We start from the raw sequence: 21,571 nt of genomic DNA on the forward strand, positions 1-21,571 counted from the left end.
GTCAGGACGTCTTTTTTGTTAAGACCCACGCTTCCTCAGAGTGACGCGGAGCTCGAGAGGATGTAAGCAAAGCTCAGCTGCCCCGGGACCTCTGTAATCTGCTGGGCCCATCACTGTTGTTCACATGGTTTTTGGGGACAGAGTCAGATCTTCTGGGACAAGCCTCTGTGCCTCTGTGTCTGAGGTGGCATTTCCCAGAATAGGGCCCAGAGCATGTAGGGCCCTCACTGGACCGCGTCCACCTGTGTCAGGGTGCTGGTATCGAACTTGACAACGGAGGGAGAGCTGGCCGGCTGTGGGATACTCTGCAGTCCGGGTGGGCACAGCAGTCAGCGTGGGCTGCTCCAGAGCCTGGACTTGCGGACACGGGGTCTTGAGCGCATCTGTCAACTACCCCGGATGCCAGTGAAACCGCGGCATAAGTGGAACCATCTGGAGGGACAAAGAGGCTTTGTGCGAAGTCTCCTCCTTCTCTGGTCGGAGGAGAAACTGCTGACCACGGGGAGGGGGAGGAGAGCCCCTTCAGCGACGACCCTCTGGGGGGAGAGGCAGCATTCGAACCCAAGTGCAAAGTCCAAGAGTAAGTGCAGCCCTCCCTCCCAAGTGCCACCGCGGTCTTTTTAACTTTACTGTGGTAAGAACACTTAACACAGGATCCAGCCTCTCGGGTTTTCAAGTGTGCAACACACACGGTTTGCTGACACAGGCACTCTGTCGTGAAGCAGAGCACCAGAGCTTAGTTTCCCTGCACATCTGAAACTCCACCCACCCAGCAACACCCCCCCGTGTGCCCCTCCCCCAGCCTGGCAACTAGGGTTCTGTCCCTTGCTTCTTTGAGTCTGACTCTTTTAGATTCCCCACATAAGTGGAATCATGCAATATTTATTCTTCTCTGAATGGCTTATTTCACTTAGCATAATGTCCTCCAGGTTCATCCATGTTTTCACATAATGTAGGATTTCCTTCTTTTTAAAGGCTGAATAATATTCCATGGTATGCATATACCACATTTTCTTTATCCATTTATCAGTCAACGGCCATTTAGATAGTTTCCGTATCTTGGCTATTGTGAATAGTGCTGCAATGACCATGGGAGTGCTAATATCACTTCAAGATCCTGATTTCGATTCCTTTGACTATATTCCCAGAAGTGCAATTGCTGGATCATCTATCTGGTGGTTCTATTTTTAATTTTCTGATGAACCTCCATGATACTATTTTCCATAACAGCTGTACCACTTTGCATTCCTCCCAAGAGTGGACAAGGGTTCTGACTTCTCCACACCTTCACGAACACTTATATTTTGCTTTTTTGGCAACAGCCATCCTAACGGGAGCGAGATGCTGTCTCAATGTGGTTTTGATTTGCATCTCTATAATGATTAGGGATGTTGAGCATCTCTTCATATGCCTGTTGAAGGCATCATACTTCCTGATTTCAAAATATACTGTAAAGCTACAGTAATCAAAAAAGTATGTTAACAGTATAAAGATGGACATATAGACCAATGGAACAGAATAAAGGGCTCAGAAGTAAATCCATGCATATATATGGTCAAGTGATCTTCAAAAAGGGTGCCAAGAATACACAATGAGGAAAAGATAGTCTCTTCCACAGATGGTGCTGGGAAAATTGGATATCCACACACAAAATAATGAAACTGGACCTTTATCTCATACTATACATACAAATCAACTCAAAATGGATTAAAGATCTGAAACTAAAACTTCTAGAAGAAAATGTAGAGGAAAAGCTTCATAACGTTGATCTCAGCAATGACATGATGTAACACCAAAAGCATAGGCAACAAAAGCAAAAATAGACAAGCTGGACTACATCGGACTAAAAACCTTCTGCACAGCAAAGGAAACAATCAACAAAGTAAAAAGGCAACCTATGGGATGGAAGAAAACATTTGCAAACTATATATCTGATAAAAGGTTAATTTCTAAAATATGTAAGAAACTCCTATAACTCAATAGCAAGAAACCAAATAACTCATTTTTTAAAGGGACTAAGGACTTGAATAGCCATTTCTCCAAAGATGACACACAAATGGCCACAGGACATTTTTGATGATCGGCAACTTTCAGGGATTGGAAGAAGCGTTTATGACCCCTGAGGTTAAATTTCTTCTGCTAATTCAAATTAATTATGAAGAGGCATGTCAAGAATGTTCGGAAAATTTACGAGGTTTAGATCCTCATTCAACTGGCTTTCCTGACACATGAGTAAGTGGGCCTCACCTGAAGACCGACCAAAAAGATCACTTTAAATGTCATACACATTTGTGGTTGACAGTTACATCTTATAATTTTATTCTTAATAAAGGTCATAACTAAACGTGATTTAAGTTTGGATTAGTGTAATTATTTTCACCTAAGTAAATTTAGATGTCTGTAAAGGAATATTGTTTTGTCCTGAATTGGGGCTAAAAAGTCATTATGTATTTAGTTAAAGCTCAATTAGCCCTTGCTGACCTGAGCAGGCCACTGGAAGGTCTTGGGCTCTCGTTCCAGAAGGAAGGGCTGGCCCCAGGCCTCCAAAGCCTCTGGCTCTCACCCTTACCATGAGTCAAGAAGTGGGAGTGCTTCTTGCAGACCAAGGAGAGCACCTGGAGAACCACACATGGGTGCAGAAGTAGCAGTTACCACACGCCGAGCCATCACTACATGCACACCGGCGTTTCACCTCAGGTGGCTGACAACTGTCACGATGACTCTATAAGGAGATGTCAGCCCCAAAATACAGCAGAGGAAGCGGATGGTCAGACAGAAACCCCAGATGAGTCCGTGAGAGCCAGGAGACGCAAACCCACATTCTGCAGTGTCCCCACCAGTCACCGTGGGAACCAGTTACCGTCACCGGCCATGGGAGGTGCACGGCCTCTCTTTACTGGACCACCCAGCCTTCCAACTGCTCGGAGCCGGCCCTGTAGATCAAACTGACATGCCATCCTGGACCCACACCAAGATATTTGTCCTCAGAGCGACTGGAAACTAAGGAACCTGATTTTGAGCCTGACACTGACCCGCCCCCATTGGAAGGTCATCTGGAGGGATTATTGCTGAGTTCTTGAGATAGATGGTTACTTCTACTCCATAGAAGCTGTGGGGTAGGTGGGTCCCAGGTGAAAGATGTCAGGTGGCTGAGCAAGGCTCTGAGCAGAAATTTACTGTACAGCTCAAGCTTCAAACAGAGGAGGATTCTCTCTCCTCATCCTCCTTTCTTTTCTTGCCCAACTCGGCTGTCCCTGCGTGCAATGGAGGGAAAGGCCACGATCCATGTGGGTGCCGCTGTCTGTGAGCCTTCCCTGCAGCACTGACTAAATGACAGTCGCCACATGCGTCACCGTCCACAGCCTCTGCCCTCCAGCAATTACGGCGGGAGGCCCAGCAGCGCCAACAACTCCTCCAGGACACCTGAGCGTGGCCCAGAGGAATGGACTCCATCCAAACGCTTGTCCGGGCTGTGTCCCCAAACTGGGGACTGAAGGGTCATCCCCAGCTCTGCGTGACCATTTTCCCAAAGAATCCAGGGCAGGGGGGCTTGTCTGAGTTCCTGAATTATCCCAGGGTTTCCAGTGGCTGGAGGAAGAGGAAGAAGTGGAAAATGAGTGGTTGGATTTGGGTTGTCCACAGCCGGGGACTTACAGGAAGCAAGGAAAAGAAAGGGAAGCGGTGGGACTTCCCTGACGGTCCAGTGGTTAAGACTTGTGCTTCCACTGCAGGGGGCTTGGGTTTGATCCCTGGTCGGGGAACTAGAATCCCGCATGCTGCGTGATGCAGCCAACAAAAAAGAAAGGGAAGGACTGAGTCACTGCAAGTCTTGATTTTTTATTCTGGTGAAATACACGACAAAGAACTTACCATTATAACCATTTCTAAGTGTACATTGCATCGGCATTCGGTACATTCATATTGTTGTGTAACCATCACCCCCCATTCATGTCCAGAACTTTTCCGTCCTCCCCAACAGAAGTTCTGTCCCCACTCCCGCTCTGAGCCCTGCTGTTTGCATTAGACAGCCCTGCCTTCCCACCGGGTGCAGAAGTGACAGTGATCATGGGAGGCGGACGCCCAGGAATCCTCACCAAATAAGCACGCATTCTGTAAGTAACTGATGGGCCAGAAGTTCCTAAAGGCTCTCTAAAATAAGCACAGAAATCAAGAATACTATCATGAGCTCGGGGGCCGCGGGCCGTGGTGATGAGGTCTGGGATGGTACTCGCCATGCGGCTCTGATGGCAAGGGAGGGGGCTTCACAACAGGGTCCGTGTCAGGGACAGAGAGAGCCCGCTTTAACCTCCTCTGTCGAGGCTGCCTGTGACCCTGCACACTGGGCTGGGTGGCTCAAAGGCCCCATGCCAGTGGACCCCGTTCTAGCACCTCAAGTACATCACCGCATCGGCCCCGCTGCAGCTTATTACAAAGGGGGCACCGTGGTTGCTATTTCACAGGCAGGAAACCGAGGCGCTGGGTTGGAGTGAGGAAGCGGCAGGAGCCCTGGGCCCCCGACCCATCAGACGTCACCACTGCAGGTGCTGGACACCGAGACTAGGGACTTCCTAGGCTGTCCAGTTATTCCAGGAAAATGGAAACACCTTCCACACTGGAGCCCGGGGACTGCCTGCACCTCCACGAAGGCCCCATGTCACAGGGTCCTAAGTGACTCGGGGACATGCCGGTTCTCAGAGTGTGGTCAACGGCACCTCCTGGGGCACCTCCTGGGAGCCCCTCCCCCAGACCCGGAGACTCTGCTTTTTAAGCAGCCCCTCCCGCCCCCAGGATCCAGGAGCACCTTGAGGAGAGCGGGTGGGTCTGGAGGGGCAGATGCTGGGGTCCAAGGAGCCTGGTTTGGACCCGTGGCCTGGCCGTGGATAACTGACCTGGTCTCACTGATCCTCTATCCTTATAAGTACAGTAAGGATAATTCTCCCCCCAAAGGGTTTTTTGAGGGTTAAAATTGATAATTCAGTACAACATCTGACATACAGTGCTGCTCTCTAAAGGGCAGCTTCCTTCCCTTTGCTTTTGGGGAAAAAATGCACCAGAAAACTGTTTGAGTTTTAAGCAGCAAAATTTCGGGAAATGATCTGGTATAACAGTTATAATCAGAAAATGTAATGGAAAAAAGATTATCTAGGACTGAGCTTAAAGTGTAAGACTGATACTAACAAAACAAAAACCAAAAATGAGGGGAAAGAAGGAAACTTAGCTGCACACGGAAGAAGTATTATCAGAGTAAAGTGTGCTGTGTCTCCGGTGACAAGTCACAACAGTGTAAAGTCACCGCTTATCCCACAATTAATCGGTAAATTCAGCACAAATCCAATAAATACTTCATGTGGTTTTTACTTTTGATATTTTGACAAAACGATCCTGAAGTTGATCTGGAAGAACGAGCACGTGAGGAGAACCGGGAGCATCTGACAAATACCAGGGGGAGGTGCCGCATCAGCCGTCCACACAAGCGTGTGCGCTAGGCCTGGACACTCCTTTTCTTCCCTTTTCTGCTCATGTGTTATACTTTAACAAAAAGGCCCCCCCCCCCACGCACATACACATCCCACACGCACAGGTGGTGTAACAGCCACCAGATGAGAAAGATCGAAGAACAGAAGAGGAAGTACAGAAGCAATCCCACGTATAGAAGTGGGATTTATAATCGGTGCAGAAAGATGTGGTTAGAATAACCGGTTAATATTTGGGGAAAAGAAAAGTTAGATATATCACCCTTTATGTCCCCAAACTTTGTAGCTAAAGCAAAGTTCTATGTGTTCAAAATGAAATCAGAATCATGAAAAATGTCGATGCATAATTTACGTATCAGTTCATATAATGTATGTAATCCGGGGGAAAGGAAGGTCTTTCTCGAATGGTTCCAAGAAGAGAAACAGGCTAAAAAGAGGCCAACAGATATGACAGCTAAAAACTTCCAGCAAAGGACTTTGTAGACCTCACCGAAAAGAATGTGAAAAACTGTAAATGGGGAAAAAAATACATGTAACAGATGAGAGGAAAACAGACTTATTATTTAACTCCTAAAAATAAACGACCATGACATGCACCCCAACAGGAAAATGGCCAAAGATGGGACATTCAGAAAGGACACCCATGTGACCGATGACACATGTCAGAAATGCAACGCAGGACCCGCGCATTAAGACCACGAACTTGGTGCAAAGGTCAGATTGGCAGGGATCAAAAAGGAACTTTTGCCAAAAAATCAAAATTGAATCTGATTAAGCTTCTGGATCAACATCAATTTATAGGAAGTACAGAGGTCAGAGAAGTAGGTAGAACACGGGAGATGCAATTAGCAACATCTCAGCACAAACTCTACGAATAGTTTCCTGAAAATACACTGCAAGTGGGGACAGGAGGTGGGGGACCCGTGATCAGAGACTCAGGACAGATCAGCCACTCAGGTGCGTGGACCCTGTCTGCGTCCTGCATCCAACTCAAACAAGTCATGAAAAACCAAACAAAATAAAAACAATCACCTGTGAAATCGAAGAGGCATGTAGGAATTTGACCAAAGACTACAGAGAGATTTTCATAGTATAAGGAATTATTGTAAATTTTGTTTGAGGGCTGAAAATTGTATTGTGGTTATGCTTTTCACTTTGTCTGTTTGGGAGGACAGACTGAAATAATTATAGTTGAACTAATATTATGTCTGGGATCTGCTTCCAGTACACAGGGAGGGGGAGAGGAGGTGGGCAGGACTGGCCATGGTGACCCTTGTTGGAGCAGGTCAAAGGCTAAAGGGGGTCCTTGTACTATTTCTTCTGCCTACTTTTGTGTGTGTTTAAGACGTGCTAAGTTAAAAAGAAAAAATAAGAGTGGGTTCTATTCGGTGTTGATGAAAGGGAAGGGACATGGGACCACCTTTCCAGAGAACAGAAGACCAGTGCACCCGCTGACCTAGCAATACAACCTCTAGAATCTTCTCTTATGGATATAATTGAAAAACTTTATAAAAATGTATGTGTAGGACTTCCCTGGTGGTGCAGTGGTTACAAATCCACCTGCCAATGCAGGGGACACGGTTTCGAGCCCTGGTCCAGGAAGATCCCACATGCCACAGAGCAACTAAGCCCGTGCGCCACAACTACTGAGCTTGCGCTCTAGAGCCCGCGAGCCACAACTACTGAGCCCACGTGCCGCAACTACTGAGCCTATGTACCACAACTACTGAAGCCCACGGGCCTAGAGCCCATGCTCTGCAACAAGAGAATCCACCGCAATGAGAAGCCTGCACACCGCAACAAAGAGTAGCCCCCGCACGCCGCAACTAGAGAAAAGCCCACGCACAGCAACAAAGACCCAACACAGCCAAAAATAAATTAAAAAAAAAAGTATATGTAAGAATATTTATCCAGCAATTTTTGTGATAGCAAGTAGATGAAAGAAAGAAAGAATGAATGAATGAATGCAAAGAACCTACATGCACATTAGACAGAAAGTGGGCAAATGCACTGTGTATTTTCAGTCAATGGAATACTATGCAGCCCTCTTTTTTTTTTTTTTTGGCCATGCCGTGCGGCTTTTAGGATCTCAGTTCCCTCACCAGGGATTGAACCTGGGCCCTCGGTTCCCCCACCAGGGATTGAACCTGGGCCCTCAGCAGTGAAAGTGCTGAATACTAACCACTAAACCACCAGGGAACTCCTGATGCTACCCTTTAGAATGACAACCTAATACACACTTGCTGACATGAGAAGATGTACATGATGTTAACATCAAAAGTACAGGCCTACAGATGTGCGTGTCCACACAGAAAAAGATTTATAAGGATACACGCTGAAATGTAAGCATTAGTTACCTTTGCATAGGGATCATAGATGACTTTTTAAAAAAATATTTATTTTATTTGGTTGCACCAGGTCTTAGTTGCGGCAGGCGGGCTCCTTAGTTGCAGCTCCCGGGCTCCTTAGTTTCAGCTCACCAGCTCCTTAGTTGTGGCACGCATGTGGGATATAGTTCCCCAACCAGGAATTGAACCTGGGCCCCCTGCATTGGGAGCGCGCAGCCTTATCCACTGCGCCACCAGGGAAGTCCCTGACTTTTATTTATTTATTTATAAATTTATTTTATTTATTAATTTTTGGCTGTGTTGGGTCTTTGTCACTGTGCACGTTTCTCTCTAGTTGCAATGAGCGGGGGCTACTCCTCGTTGCGACACGTGGGCTTCTCATTGTGGTGGCTTCTCTTTGTTTCGGAGCACGGGCTCTAGGCACGTGGGCTTCAGTAGTCGTGGCTCACGGGCTCAGTAGTTGTGGGGCACGGGCTTAGTTGCTCCACGGCATGTGGGATCTTCCCAGACCAGGGCTTGAACCTGTGTCCCCTGCGTTGGGAGCTCAGATTCTTAACCACTGTGCCACCAGGGAAGCTCCCTGACTTTTATATTTATATTTCATTTCAACTTATCTAAAATTAAAATTTTTCTTTAGTAAGTGTGAATTTGAGGTATCATTTTGAAATGCGTTAAAAAGAAATTTGAAAATAAACTATTTTAAAAGCAGGCAAAACAGTTCAAGTGATGTTAATAAGTCTTTGATAACCATTTACCATGCTTTTGAATTTTCTGAGAGTTTTGTAATTTGTTCCAAGGTTTAGAAACCATTATAAACTTATTTGGTAAAATGATAAAAGGTATGTGTTGATATTTTTGTCCCTACACAAAAAACAAACAATGACAGATCATGAGTAAGAAGAAATGGAAAATTTAATGGATGGATATTCATGTATATGTATATCTAATACACATACGCAAGTGCCTGGTCTGTTTCCTCAGAGTGTTCCTCCTCTTTTGACAAGAAGAGAAAGACGAAGCACCTTAAAGGGATAATCACATTTCATGCCGTCATGGGTGTGTCAAAACCCCGTTTCGTGGAATCTGTGCAGGTTTTGCGTGTCGCTAGTCTGTTTTCGTACCTGTGGTGTGGACAAATTGGTGTGGCAGGGAGAGGTGGTCCCTGTGCGGGGTCTCCGGGCGGCGGGCCTGCTTCCTGCCTGTCACATCCCCTTACATCCCGGCAGAGACAGACAGGCTCCCTGCAAACTTGCCTACGGACTTTAAAGCCAGCCCTTCCCCACCAAAGGGCACAGCTAGTGTCAGAGCCATCAAAACAATGGCCTGCTTGTCCCCAGGTGGGGTACCGTGCCACCTTTTAAAATGACGTTTTCCTACAATGATGTGGGAGCATGTTCACTACAAAACACTCAAAAGTAAAAAAGAAGTCCACATCCGGAGGGTGGCCCGCCAGCAGGCCAAGGGTGGCAATGCGGGGTGAGGGGTTTTGTTTTCCTTTCTCTATTTTATTCTACATGAACAAGTATTATTTTTATAATCATAAAAAAGCCAATTAAGAAAGTTTTACCAAAACGTCGTCTCCCTCATCCTTTGCAGGCTGCAGGGCCCAAAAGGAGGCAGGTTGGGCGGGACAGAAGGGTCGATTCCGGAGGCGGGGTGAAGTCAAAGGCCAGGTGGGCGAGGTGGGCTGCAGGACGTGCTGCCAGGCTCTGCAGCGCCAGAGGTCTCTGCTGAGCAAGAGGGCCTGCTGGTGGGCTCCGCGGGGCACAGGGGTGGTTCTGGAAGCCTAGACCCAGCACACTCTACCGCGGGCCTGTTCTACAGGGACAGAGAATGCTGAGGCCACACCTCCCAGGGGCCCCCATAAGCTCTTCCATGCTGCGTTTTCTCTTTACCATTTAAGAACTGTAGGAATTTAGGATAAAACTGCCGGTTCCCGCACGCTGGCCGGCTTCACTTCACCCCTCTTGTCACGTTCACACTGTGAGGACTCCTCATACGGGGCTTTTCCAGAGAAGGTCGCCTGCTCTGGCCTCAGAGGGGCCATGTGGCAGGGCAGGGGACGGACCCTGAGCAGTGGCCAGGCCTCGGTCTCACTCCTGGGTCTCACACTAATGACAGCCTGTGGGTCACCAGACCCTTTCACAGAGGGACGGCAGCCGAGATGCTGGAGGCAGCGCGGGGAGGTGAGCCCTGACTGCACGTCCACCCAACTCTACCCAAGGGCGTCCGTCCTGCGCCAGGCAGGGTGCTGCACAGGGGCTCTTCCCCCCCAGGAAAGCTTTCAGTCCATGTAAACGGCTGGGGCGACCGCTGTGCTGCTTCAATTACCAAAACACCTAGCTGTGAATATGTGGTCACCTCCTCGCCCCACGAATTTGGGGGAAAAGGAAGACCTCATACACAAAACAAAATGTTGTCATCTAAGAATTTTCACGTTTTCCATAAAAATTAAGATGTGTATCTCATTTGGAAAAGACAGAAGCAAATTAAAGCTCTTTAAAGATGTATTTTTAAGGCCACAAATCTCAATACTTTCTCTCGGCCCTGACTGGCGTTTCCTCATCAAGTCACAGCTCTGCGAGCTTGCTCAGGGTTAAGATGCTGCGGACAGAAAAGTCAGCTTTCTGTCCTGAACCTGGCAGTGCGTCCAGTGACTCTGGGTAATCCATATCACAGACGGTCGCACTAAGCTCCTTTCTGCCCCGTGTCTTCTTCTGCCCCATCTTTCCAGTATGAGGTGCCTCCATGACTACACACAGTGGTTTACGGGTCAGGCTCTTCGGGACGCGGATGCTGCAGCCCGTCACTGGCAGAGGACACGGCCACACAGCTAACACAGGGCAACACGGCGAGCACGGGGCTGCGTCCGCCCGGGCAAAGGACCCGAGAGCAAGCCTACGACCCAGTGGTTTCACCGGGACCCATCTCTAGGTGACAAGGGCATCTCAGGGTGCCTGCAGACCCAGGGGAACAATGCCAGTCTCCACAGTCAGGCCATACGCTGAAAACCCAAGAGAAGGTGAGAAATTCCCATTTTAACATAAAGGTGGTCCTGTGCCTGATAAGTTTAGTTGGGGAATCACACAGAACAGACTGGATAGTAACATTTACTGAAATTCAGTTTAAGATTATAGAGCATTTTCAATATAAAAATAAGACTTTTAATTAAAAAAGAGTACATAAGCAGCTCTGGATACATCCACAAAACAACAGAAAAGTATAAAGTGGGGCGACATCTGGATATGGCTCCATAAGCTACAGGGTTCTCAAACCTCACGGGAAGTTTGATACTGAATTTTTTAAACTTTTAAATAAAGCAATTGATCTTCTTCTCGAGCAAGATGCATTTGAAAGGAGGCTTCATGAGGAGTAACATTTGGAGGCTCTTCTGGCTCTGGAGCGGAGGAGGACGTGGGATTTCCTGACGGGAGGGTACCGGGCGCTATTTGAACAGGTGGGCACACACATCCACCCAGGAGAGGTTTACATTCGCTGGCACATGAGGGTTCAAAACCACAACTGGAATCTTCCTTTTTCAGCTTGCATCTTCTACCAACTCTCCAGATGGTTAAAATGTCCCTACAATGATAAAACAGCATGTCGTGGGAATCAATTTACCTTGGCTTCACATTCACCAACACAAAGCACTGCATTTAAAACGGCTGAGCTAACACTTATTTCTGCGGTAAGTACATATTTATAGAATATATATAAAATACTGTAAGATATTTAAAGCACTTCCTACAGTGCCTGGTACATAGAATGTTCTCAATAAATGTTACTTCTCTTCTCTCCCACAGTTCTATGAGAGGGAAAAAAAATAAAAATCATTTATAAATTCATAAATAGTTTTTAAAAATGATGTCTAAATATGGAATATGATTCAGCACAAAAGCACTGCAGCAGGGGCCAGGGTCTGGAAGTAACCCAGCGTCGGGAGGATCCGCACCCGGTCCCCCGCCCTCCCCGCCCCTGGAGCAGACCTCCTGTCTCCTCACCTTCGCCCGCAGAAGTCACTAGGAGCACCGGACGGCTGGGGGCAGACCCGTGGCCAGACACTGTGCCACCATGAAATGAGAGGTCTTGTCCAGCATCCAAAAACCTTTATCACACTTGCCACTGTCCTGGCAAAGAGCAGTGTGGCTCCGTGGCCCCTGGGCAGAGGCTGGCAGGGCACCCCTGCACTCCAAGGCTGCGCCGTTGTGGCAGAAGGCTCGCTGCGCTGGCTGAGGCCAGGAAGGGAGTGGTGGGCCAGGCGGTGGGGGGACAGAGCAGTCCGGTCCACGATGGCATCCTGTTTCCTGGAAGGCGGGTGCTGCCCTGAGCCACGGGGACCCAACAAGAGAGACTGAGGACTTGCGGTCGGCAAGGGAAGCAGCACCCAAGCTCGTGAACACCCGTTTCACACGGATGGCTCACTGGGGTGACTGGAACGGGATGCTGTGGCTGATGAACCTGACGAGGGGTGGGGAAGGCTTCACACACGTGGACCGTGGAGGCACAGCAGAACCTTACAAGATGGGAGATGGCACCCCAGGCAGTGAGAACGGCAGGTCAGAGTGTTCCAGAACCAGAGCAGCTGCCTGTGTGACCGAAGCCAGGGTTCATGGTGCACAGAGACAGGGACGGGAGATCTGCCTGGAAGGTCAGGGGAGGTCAGGCTGGGCCAGGCTGCAAAAGGTCCTGAAGACCACGATGAATACAGAGGCTGGATTTGTTCAATGGACCTGTGTTTTCCAAAACAGTCTCAGAAGCACATGTATAACAGGCGTCCCTTGACAAAAGGACGTTCTAGAAATACTAGGCTGAGCATAATCAAACCCATCTCTTCACTTGATTCTCGGGACCAACAGTCTAATGTACATCACATCTCCAAAGGTGGGGAAAGGATGCAGCATTTCCCGAACTTCTCTGGCCGGAAACTCTTGTCAGGAGCCCCTGAGCAGCAGGGCCCCCGGTGGGGAGGCGGGGAAGAGGCCAGACAGAGCGTGGAGGCTCTGTGGAGGGGCCGCGGGAGAGGTAGAGGAGGGGACAGGTCAGCAGGCAAGGTTGCAGAGAAGACGGGCCTCTCGGGAGAGACACTGGGACTGGGGGGAGGGGTGGGGAGAAGACGGGCGACTCTTTTTAATTAATTTCATCATCATCATCGTCAACACCACCACGTGGGTCAAAAAAGTTCTTTTTGTTGAAAAGGTCTTCAGTGAGATGTCTCGTTCCTGCCCCCATCCCCACCCGCCTGCTTGGGTGGGGTGTACATGAAGCCACGCTGAAGGCAGAACAAATAGGACTTAGGACAATCGGACGCGCGAGACACAGCAACAAGAGGACTGAGATCTAGAACCTCCCACACAAAGGAACCACTCATTTAAACCTTCCACCCAATCTCTGTTCCCTGACCCGACTTCAAGTTCCCACATCACCATGTTCTTCTCCCCACAGTCCAGTTTGTCAGTGTTCCTCTCAAAGCCCCCCTCAAAGCTCAGACCCCCAGGGGCACCCACAGAGGACCTGTCCTGTCCCTGATACAGATGTGAGGCCTGACGTCCTCAGACTCCGACACACCTGGTGGCAGGGACCAGCCACTGGAGGCACGTCTGATGGGGGATGTCTGGGCACTGAGCCCCTGCTTTGGGTTCATGCTTTAGAGGGACCCCTCTGGCCGTACCTCTCCATGGATGTTCCCACCCAAAGGCCCTGTCCCCTTCTAGAGCCTGTCCCCTGGCTAGGCCAGCCTCTCCTGCAGGTGCATTCTCCTGAGGTCACAGCACATCACTAGTGCGATTGCTGCAAGCCTGAAAGATGCCCACGGGCCGGGTGCTTGCTGGAGAGGGGTGTGGAGATGTGGGAGCAGGAACGTGGATGGGGTGGACGTGTCCACGTGCACGTGCTCAAGGCCCCTTGTCATGCAGGACAAGGCCTGAGCTGAGGAGGGGGGTGGGCCAGGGGCCAGCTTTCCCTCGTTCCACCATGTCCCGGCGTGGCACTCTGAGAAATTGAAGAATTCTATATTTGAACCTGGCCTTCCACCTTGTTAGGAAGGATTATTTGTCTGTATACGTCTGAAGTAGTGCTGGAGAGCAGGGCACAAACCAAGGAAAAGAAGACTTGGTTCCTGCGGTCACGTTTTACCTCTGTTCCAGATTGTCCCGTAGCTCCCGTGTGCTGGAACGTGTCCTAGCCTAATCCGCTAGGGCCCTTCTAGGAGGCGGGCATGGCCAACGCGAACAAAGCTTAGTACTTATCGGTACCCAACGACAGCGTCTGGTGAGCAGTTCAAACAACGATGAGCACACGATGTTTATAATCAGTCTCCTACTGAATATCTTTAAAGGGATCAAGTTTGGGAAGCAATCCATTTAGACCAAGGAAAGGATAAGTGGGTAGCACTGAAGTCAGGGGAGGTAGCGTGACATGACACCCCATAACCTTCTCCACTCCTCTGAGGCTGAGTCAGGTGCTCACGCTGGGAAGGAAGACACAGGCCTGAACCCAGGCCCAGGCTTCTGCAGGGCGCAGCTCCACCAGCCACAGCAGTGCGACAGGCAGCGCTCTCACCCCAGATGTACAAGGATCAAGAGCTTTGCAGAGGAGCTGTTGTTGAGCTTGCGAGACAAACAGGCAACTTTAAAAATAGGGTATAGGGGCCCGCACGCCACAACTCCCGAGCCTGTGCTCTAGAGACCGCGAGTCACAACTCCTGAGCCTGTGCCCTAGACACGAGCCACAACTCCTGAGCCTGTGCCCTAGAGACCATGAGCCACAACTCCTGAGCCTGCACCCCAGAGCCCACGAGCCACAACTCCTGAGCCTGCGCTCTAGAGACTGCGAGCCACACTCCTGAGCCCGCGCCCTGGAGCCCATGCACCACAACTCCTGCGCCCATGCCCTAGAGCCAGCGCACCACAACTACTGAGCCCACGCTCTAGAGACCGCAAGCCACAACTACTGAGCCTGCGCTCTAGAGCCCGCGAGCCACAACTACTGAGCCTGCGCTCTAGAGCCCACAAGCCACAACTACTGAGCCCACAAGCCACAACTACTGAGTCCACGTGCCACAACTACTGAGCCCGCATGCCACAACTACTGAAGCCCATGCACCTGGAGCCTGTACTCCGCAACAAGAGAAGCCACCGCAATGAGAAGCCCACACACCTCAACAAAGAGTAGCCCCCACCCACCACAACTAGAGAAACCCTGCGCACAGCAACAAAGACTAAACGCAGCCAAAAATAAAGAAATAGGGTGTAAGGATGAATGTATATATTCTAGGAAAAGTCTTGAGTTTAAGACCAAAAAAAATTGTAGGCACAGCTTTCCTGGACTTCAAAAGCAGGCATTAAGGACAGACTCTCCAAAATACATATAGGCTGTTCTCTTACATTAAGTTTGCTTTATCTCAAATTCATTGACATGGGCTCAGGAAGGGACATCCTGGCACCTTGGAGGGGATGCTGACGTCTTAAGAGGCTGCCCTGGAAGGAGCCTCAGGAGCTTAAAGAGCCCACTTACCCAGTGCTGCTGCTGCTTTTAAAAAAGATTTTTGTTGCTGTTTTCTTTTTACCTTTTGACCCCCTTCACCAATTTCTCCCCCCCCCCACTTCTGGCAACCACCAATCTGTTCTCTGTATCTATGAGCTTTTTTTTTTTTTTTTTAAGATTCCACATATAAGAGAGATCATACAATATTTGTCTTTTTCTGTTTGACTTACTTCACTTAGCATAATGCCCCGAAGTCCATCCATGTTGCTGTAAATGGCAGGATTTCCTTCTTTTTATGGGTGAATAATATTCCATTGTATGTATAGCACAACTTCTTTAACCACTCATCCATCCTATTTTTGCATGTTTTTCTTATATTCAACAATCTTGTTGAATATTAGTTCTAGTAGTTGATCTGTAGATTTTCTTGGATTTTCTATGTAGATAATAATATCATCAGGAAATAACAATTTAGCTTTCTTCCTTCCCAATTCTTGTTGCCATTGTTTCTTTTTCCTTAATTGTCTGAGTTAGAAACCCTGGTAAGCAGAAGTGGTGACGGAAACAAACTTGTGTTTTTCTCTTCATCAGCAGAAATGCCCACCTAGTGTGAGGATCCTTAAACCTTACCAGGATAAACCCTTCTATTTCTGGTTTTATCATGAGTGTGATTTGGAGTAACTGAACACTGTTTCTGTCTCTATTAAGATGATCATTTGTTTTTTTCCCTTCTCCTTTGACCAAACAATGTAGTCATTTTTCTAATGCAAGTCATCCATGTGTTCTTCAGGTAGGATTTCTTTAAACCTATAAAGCCATCTGGGATGGTAGCTTTTGAGAACATTCCCAAATTATTCCATTGTGATTGGTCTACATTCTCTCTTCCAGAGTCAGTTTTGGCAAGTGAATTACTATGGGGGGAAGAGAATTCCCACTGCACTCACTGGTCATTCTAGCTCTGAGCCTAGCACAGCCACGTGTTCACACAGGACAGTCCCCTTAGCATTTCAGAGCGTCATTCCAAGGTCTTTGGTGTCTGTTACAATGCGGGGTCTGTTGTCACTCAAGTCCCTGTTTCCTCATGGATACCAGTCCTTCCTCTCTAGCAGCTCTCCAGAATTCTGTCTTTAATGTTCTTCAGTTTCACCATGATGGATGTGCACATACATCACATCCAAGACTCACCAGGACTTTTCAGAAACACACAAAAGTATAGACAGCAATATAACAACCCCCATGATCCATCACATAGCTTAAGAGGTAAAATATTACAGATATAACTGAAATACGCACCATATCTGAGCCGTCACTCCCTAGGCAGGAATAACCTTCTCATGCTGAACTCAGTCCATCATTCTCAGGAACGTTTTTATTCTTTTAGTTAATATGTATCGACGTTTTACTTGTTGAAAATTATATCTAAATGGTGTCATTTTCTTCTGTAATTTCCTTTTCTGAGTCCATCCATTCTCACTGCAGTGTGTATTTCACTGAATAAATATAGCCAATTCATTTATCCATTCTCCTATTGATGGACGTCTATGTGGTTTCTGGCTTTCTGCTAAGCAAACAATGCTACAATTATTTTGTACACATTTCCCCGGGCACATCTGAATACGTACCTAGTATTGAAACTTCCAGGCCACAGGGACACCCACCATCACCTTTACTAGACATCTGCTCTCCAAGTCACTATGCCAGGTTATACTGGCTCCACTAAAGTGGACAGACCCTTCAGGTCCACATCCTCACCCACACTTACATCAGCAGACATTTTTATTTTTGGTGCTTTAATTGCACGCCCTTAATTATTAGAGAGGTTGAATTTCCACTTAACATTTATTGGCTGACCGGGTGTCCTCTTCTCTGAACTGCCAGTTCATGTACTTCACCCCTTTATCTGCTGCTCTCTGTTTTGTGTGTTGCAAATGTGTTCCCTGCTTTATGGTATCTTCTTAAACAGTGAAGGAGGAATTTTGATATGCAACGTCTTATGTGCATAGTCAAATATGTTAGTCCTTTCCCTTTGGGTTTATTAGTTTTTATAAATCTTCCCAACGTCATAAATATATTCTCCTATACTTTCTACTAAAGGTTTTAAAGGTTTCTTTGTTTCGGGGTTTTTTTCCCCCACATTTAGGTTCTTTACCTTTCCCCCACTTCCCAGAATTGATTTTTGGGTGGGGTAGAGATCTAATTTTATTTTTCCTCACATGTGGATAGCCAATTGCCCTATAGCACACTTTATAGAGTAACTGGTCATTCCCAGCTGACTTGTAACACATTGTCTGCAATATATCCAGCTGCCATATATGCACTGGGGCTACATTGTTTGGTTAACTGAAGCTCTCAGTTTTATTCACTTGTCTATCTGTCTACCCCTAGGCCAATAACACTGTCTTAATTACTACAGCTTTGTAATATATCTTGACATCTGATTGGTGATCTCCCTCACCTTGTTCTTCTTCAAAACTACTTGGCTACAAATGCCTTTCTTCAATTTTGGGAAATTCTCAGCCATTACTCTTTTCAAATCAGATCTTTTCATTATCTTTTTCTCTCCCATATTCTAAATTCCTTCCTTCTAGATTCCCTAATGAAACTTCTCATTCTTTCCTCTGACTGCTAATCACACTTTTTATCTCTTTATCTCTCTTGCTGTATTTTGGATGATTTCCCCAGATAAATTTCCTAGTTCACTAATTCTGTCTTCAACTGTGTCTAACCTGAGAACTTTTTTCACTTCAATGACTGTATCATTCATTTTTAGAAGTTGTTTCTTTTTTTTTTTTTTAACCTCCCAATTCCTTCTTCATACCATCCTTTTCTGCATCATGGCTCTATTTCTTTTTAAGTCATTTTTAAAATTCTTAAAATATTTACCTTTATAGTGAACTTCAGGTTCTTCTATTAATTCAGATTCTTACAGCTTTGTATTCTGTTTGTTAAGAGTTCCTGATGCCACTCCCCTACTCCACCCCCCAGCCCCACCACGGTAGATTTGTTTACATAGCTTATATCACTCTATTGTGACCTTACGCACAGTGCCAGCTGTTTCACCTCTGAATCCTGTACGCTCTGGATGGTGGAAGCATCCCTCCAGGCGGATTCTGACTTTGCCACTAACCGAGGCCTTAAGGACTTTAATAGTCCGTGTCTATTTTTATGTTCATGCTTTAACTTTTGATTTTTGTAGCACTGAGACAGAATAAACTTGGAGCCCACACCCATGTACGACCGGTACTTTAACTTCTAATCCTCTTTTATGGTATAGGCAGATCTTCAAGGCAGAGAACTTTAGGGAAGGGTCCAAATTCGAGCTCCCACATCTCCACTGGCCAAAGTCTCATCTATCTCTGGACATCAGCATTCTAGCCCCCATGCCCTGGGCCCATTCTAGTACCAAACCCAACAAAGGCCAAGACCTAACAACAGCCACAAAGGAATATGTTTGTATCCACTGCTCTGCTTCTCTCTTCACTTATTATATTATTAACTATGTATCTAATGTTTTTATCTGTAGCAGGAAGGGATACATTTGCATTAGCTTAGTCTAACGTGCTTGTAGGAAATCTAAATTGCATTTTTCTTAAAACACTATCTTTTCTGTAAAAATCCATTTCACCGTCTCCTCATAGTATAACATTTTATTCCTAGAGAAAGGTTTAGTTTTGTTCTTAGTCACCTGAAGACTATCTGTTCCTTCAGAGCCTGGAAATGATCTCAACAACACAGTTAAAAATTTTTAAACTCTTTTTCTGGCATCCATATTCAGAGAAAGCATTTACCATCAGAAGTTATATCCAAAGAGTCTGGCAGCAGGTCTATTCAAACTCGTCCATGTTGGGATTCACGTCTGGCTACGCTGACACAGCCAAACTCCTCTCTTGGCCGGCTTGTTCTTCCACCGTTTGAATAATTCAGCCCTACGTCTCAGCCAGGAAGCTCTCACTGTGTCTGGGAACAACATCCACAAAGACCCACCACCTCACACTGTGCTCCTCAGAGGGGTTAGAGCAGGTCGTCACTGTGCACTGTCCGGGAGTGCTGCTGCCACACCGGCTATGAGCACAGGACCAGCCAGGAGAGCGGGAAGAGGAGAGGGCTGCGGTGTCGGTCCTGGGGCCGCCACCTCCCCATCAGCCATGGTGCACAGTGGACCAGTCACTTAACCCCTGTGGACCTCACTTTCCTTATCTGTAAGGTGACAGGGTTAGACCGGTGACCTCTGGGGTCCCTGACAGACCTCAGGGAAAATGCACAGAGCGCAAATTTGATTCCTACAGAATGATCAATGAAATTCCCGTTGATCCCTCTATGACTGTGTTTCCTTCTCTCAGGACGTAAGAGTAAAGGACTCACGAGGAGTAACTGTTGCTGAAACAGGACACGAAGACCAGCCCACTGCACACAGATCTGTCTTCACCTACAGCACAGTGTTACCTTCTCATCCTCGGCCCTTGCTCCTGCCTGACACCCGGGCCCAGGAGAGAGAGAGAATCCTGTTTACACCAGCTTCCGGTCCATTCCGTTTCAGTGCAGTATTTACAGATGCTACAGATGTAGGAAGCAGTGGCTAATAAGACAGATAGGTAAATAAAATAAGGCAAATATTTTAAAGGTCACCCATTTGGAGATAAGAAGTAGTACAAGGAAAAAAATGTATCCATTCAGAATCAGAATAATCATCCCTGGGCTCCTCCTGCCGTCCCTACAGGGAAAACGGAGCCCAGACAACAGCTGGGACGTGCCGCCCACACCCACACCCCCCAATGTCTACTCTCACGTCCCGCCTCTCTTCTTCCCCTCCCCCAACACCACTGTCTGGCAAAGGATTTCCACGTCAAAAAGTGAGTAACAACGAAGCTTATTAAGGCTGCTCCCTTAGTATTTGCCCTCAACACTAACGAACAGGCTGTTATCCAAAATCAATCTGTCGGGGATTGGGAGTGGGGGGTGGTCCACAATACCCAAAACATCATGTTTTGCATGTTGGCTTTTATGTGGCAATTCACTACCAGCTTGGGTTAAAAACCCAATAACCTGAGATAAACTGAAGCAAAGGAATACTAGTGATGTGCAATACATAAGGCCTACCTTTTTCAACTTAACGCCCAGGTTCTCCACTCTGTGGGCACTCCTAAATGCTGAGCCTGCTGGGCAACCAAGACCCACAGGCCTACAGTTAAAACTGCAAGGCTTTTGTTTTCAGGAGGATTTGTCCACTCCTTAGATGATTAGCCCAGGTGGGGTCCAGTCAGAAAAGGGAAATCAATCTAGGTATTTCATACACAGGGATTCAACTTCACAAGTGATGGAGGACAAGAGAAGCCACACAGGGGAAGGGAGGCAAATATTCCCCCAGTAGAAGCCCCACCCTCCTGCAGGCTGGGAGGACAAAGGGAGGAGATGGTGTGACTGCAGAGGCCCAGAGCTGGCTCCACCCAGCAGGAGCTGGGACCGGAGGGAGGGGCTGAGAGGCTGCCTTGGGCGGGGGAGGGGGAGGGAGCCATGCCCTGGGAGATGCAGGGGAGACGAGTGTGGTGAACGGAGCTGAGAGAAAACAGACAAGTGACCGTCACGCGGACCCAATAAAGTCTGAAGGTGGCCCCTTCCCTGAGGAGCTGTACAGCATCAGTGGCCAGGTACCATTCAGAAAACAGGGTGCTGTCCCCCCAGCGAACATCTTAACTCTGTTCTTCCTGTAGTTTCCTGCATGATAATGCCCACCGCTTTCACGCATCTTCCTTTCGTTATCATGGAACCCCACCGCTTTCACTCCTTTGTTATCATGGAGACCTCTCGCAGCCTCACTAGGTTTCATTTAATGGGCAGAATCTCCAAGAAGAGCATGATTTCCGTGGCACACTTGGCTGCCATGGACCCCTGTGCCAGGCGGGCTGAGCTGACCGAGGGAGGAAGCTGGCTGCAAGGCGCAGCCCGGCCTTGGGACCACTCGTGGAAGGAAAGGAGCCTGCTAGAGACGGCGACCATCACCCTGCTCCTGGCCTTGCAGCCTGGACGGTGCACAGCAGTGAGGGCAGCCCGCCCCGGGGTCGGGGGTGGACACCCCAAGTGACATAACACCATGTCCCACCACCACAATTGGGGATGGCTTCACCCCAGTTGTCCGTAACATGAGCAGGGTGACTCAGGGTGAAGAGGAGTTGTTTCTAAATAATAACTTGTACTAGGAGTTGAACCTGAACAGTGATCACCCTAAGAAACTGTCAGCAATGACTGAAACAGTCATCCCCGCGACAGTGA

General features: G+C 47.8%; 1 protein-coding gene across 5 annotated transcripts in view; it reads right to left on the reverse strand.

Moving 5' to 3' along the window:
* Nucleotides 1-21,571, reverse strand: part of CUNH10orf143 (chromosome unknown C10orf143 homolog) — a 106,555-nt gene that overhangs the window by 55,764 nt on the left and 29,220 nt on the right. The window contains exons 4-5 of one of the 5 annotated variants that reach the window (XM_027112963.1): nucleotides 11,824-12,126; nucleotides 10,917-11,404 (exon numbers count right to left, since the gene is read on the reverse strand). The exons of 2 other annotated variants lie outside the window; for them this stretch is intronic. In XM_027112963.1, coding sequence (XP_026968764.1) covers nucleotides 11,842-12,126 — 285 coding nt within the window. In that variant the 3' untranslated portion in view covers nucleotides 10,917-11,404; nucleotides 11,824-11,841. Of the gene's footprint in view, nucleotides 1-10,916; nucleotides 11,405-11,823; nucleotides 12,127-15,534; nucleotides 15,844-21,571 lie in introns of those variants that run through there. 2 more of the 5 variants (XM_027112966.1, XM_027112967.1) reach the window with 2 other exon arrangements.

The sequence above is a fragment of the Aethalodelphis obliquidens genome, unplaced genomic scaffold, assembly GCF_003676395.1.
Source record: "Aethalodelphis obliquidens isolate GAN/ISIS:26980383/991018 unplaced genomic scaffold, ASM367639v1 scaffold11, whole genome shotgun sequence".
Classification (NCBI taxonomy): Eukaryota; Metazoa; Chordata; class Mammalia; order Artiodactyla; family Delphinidae; genus Aethalodelphis; species Aethalodelphis obliquidens.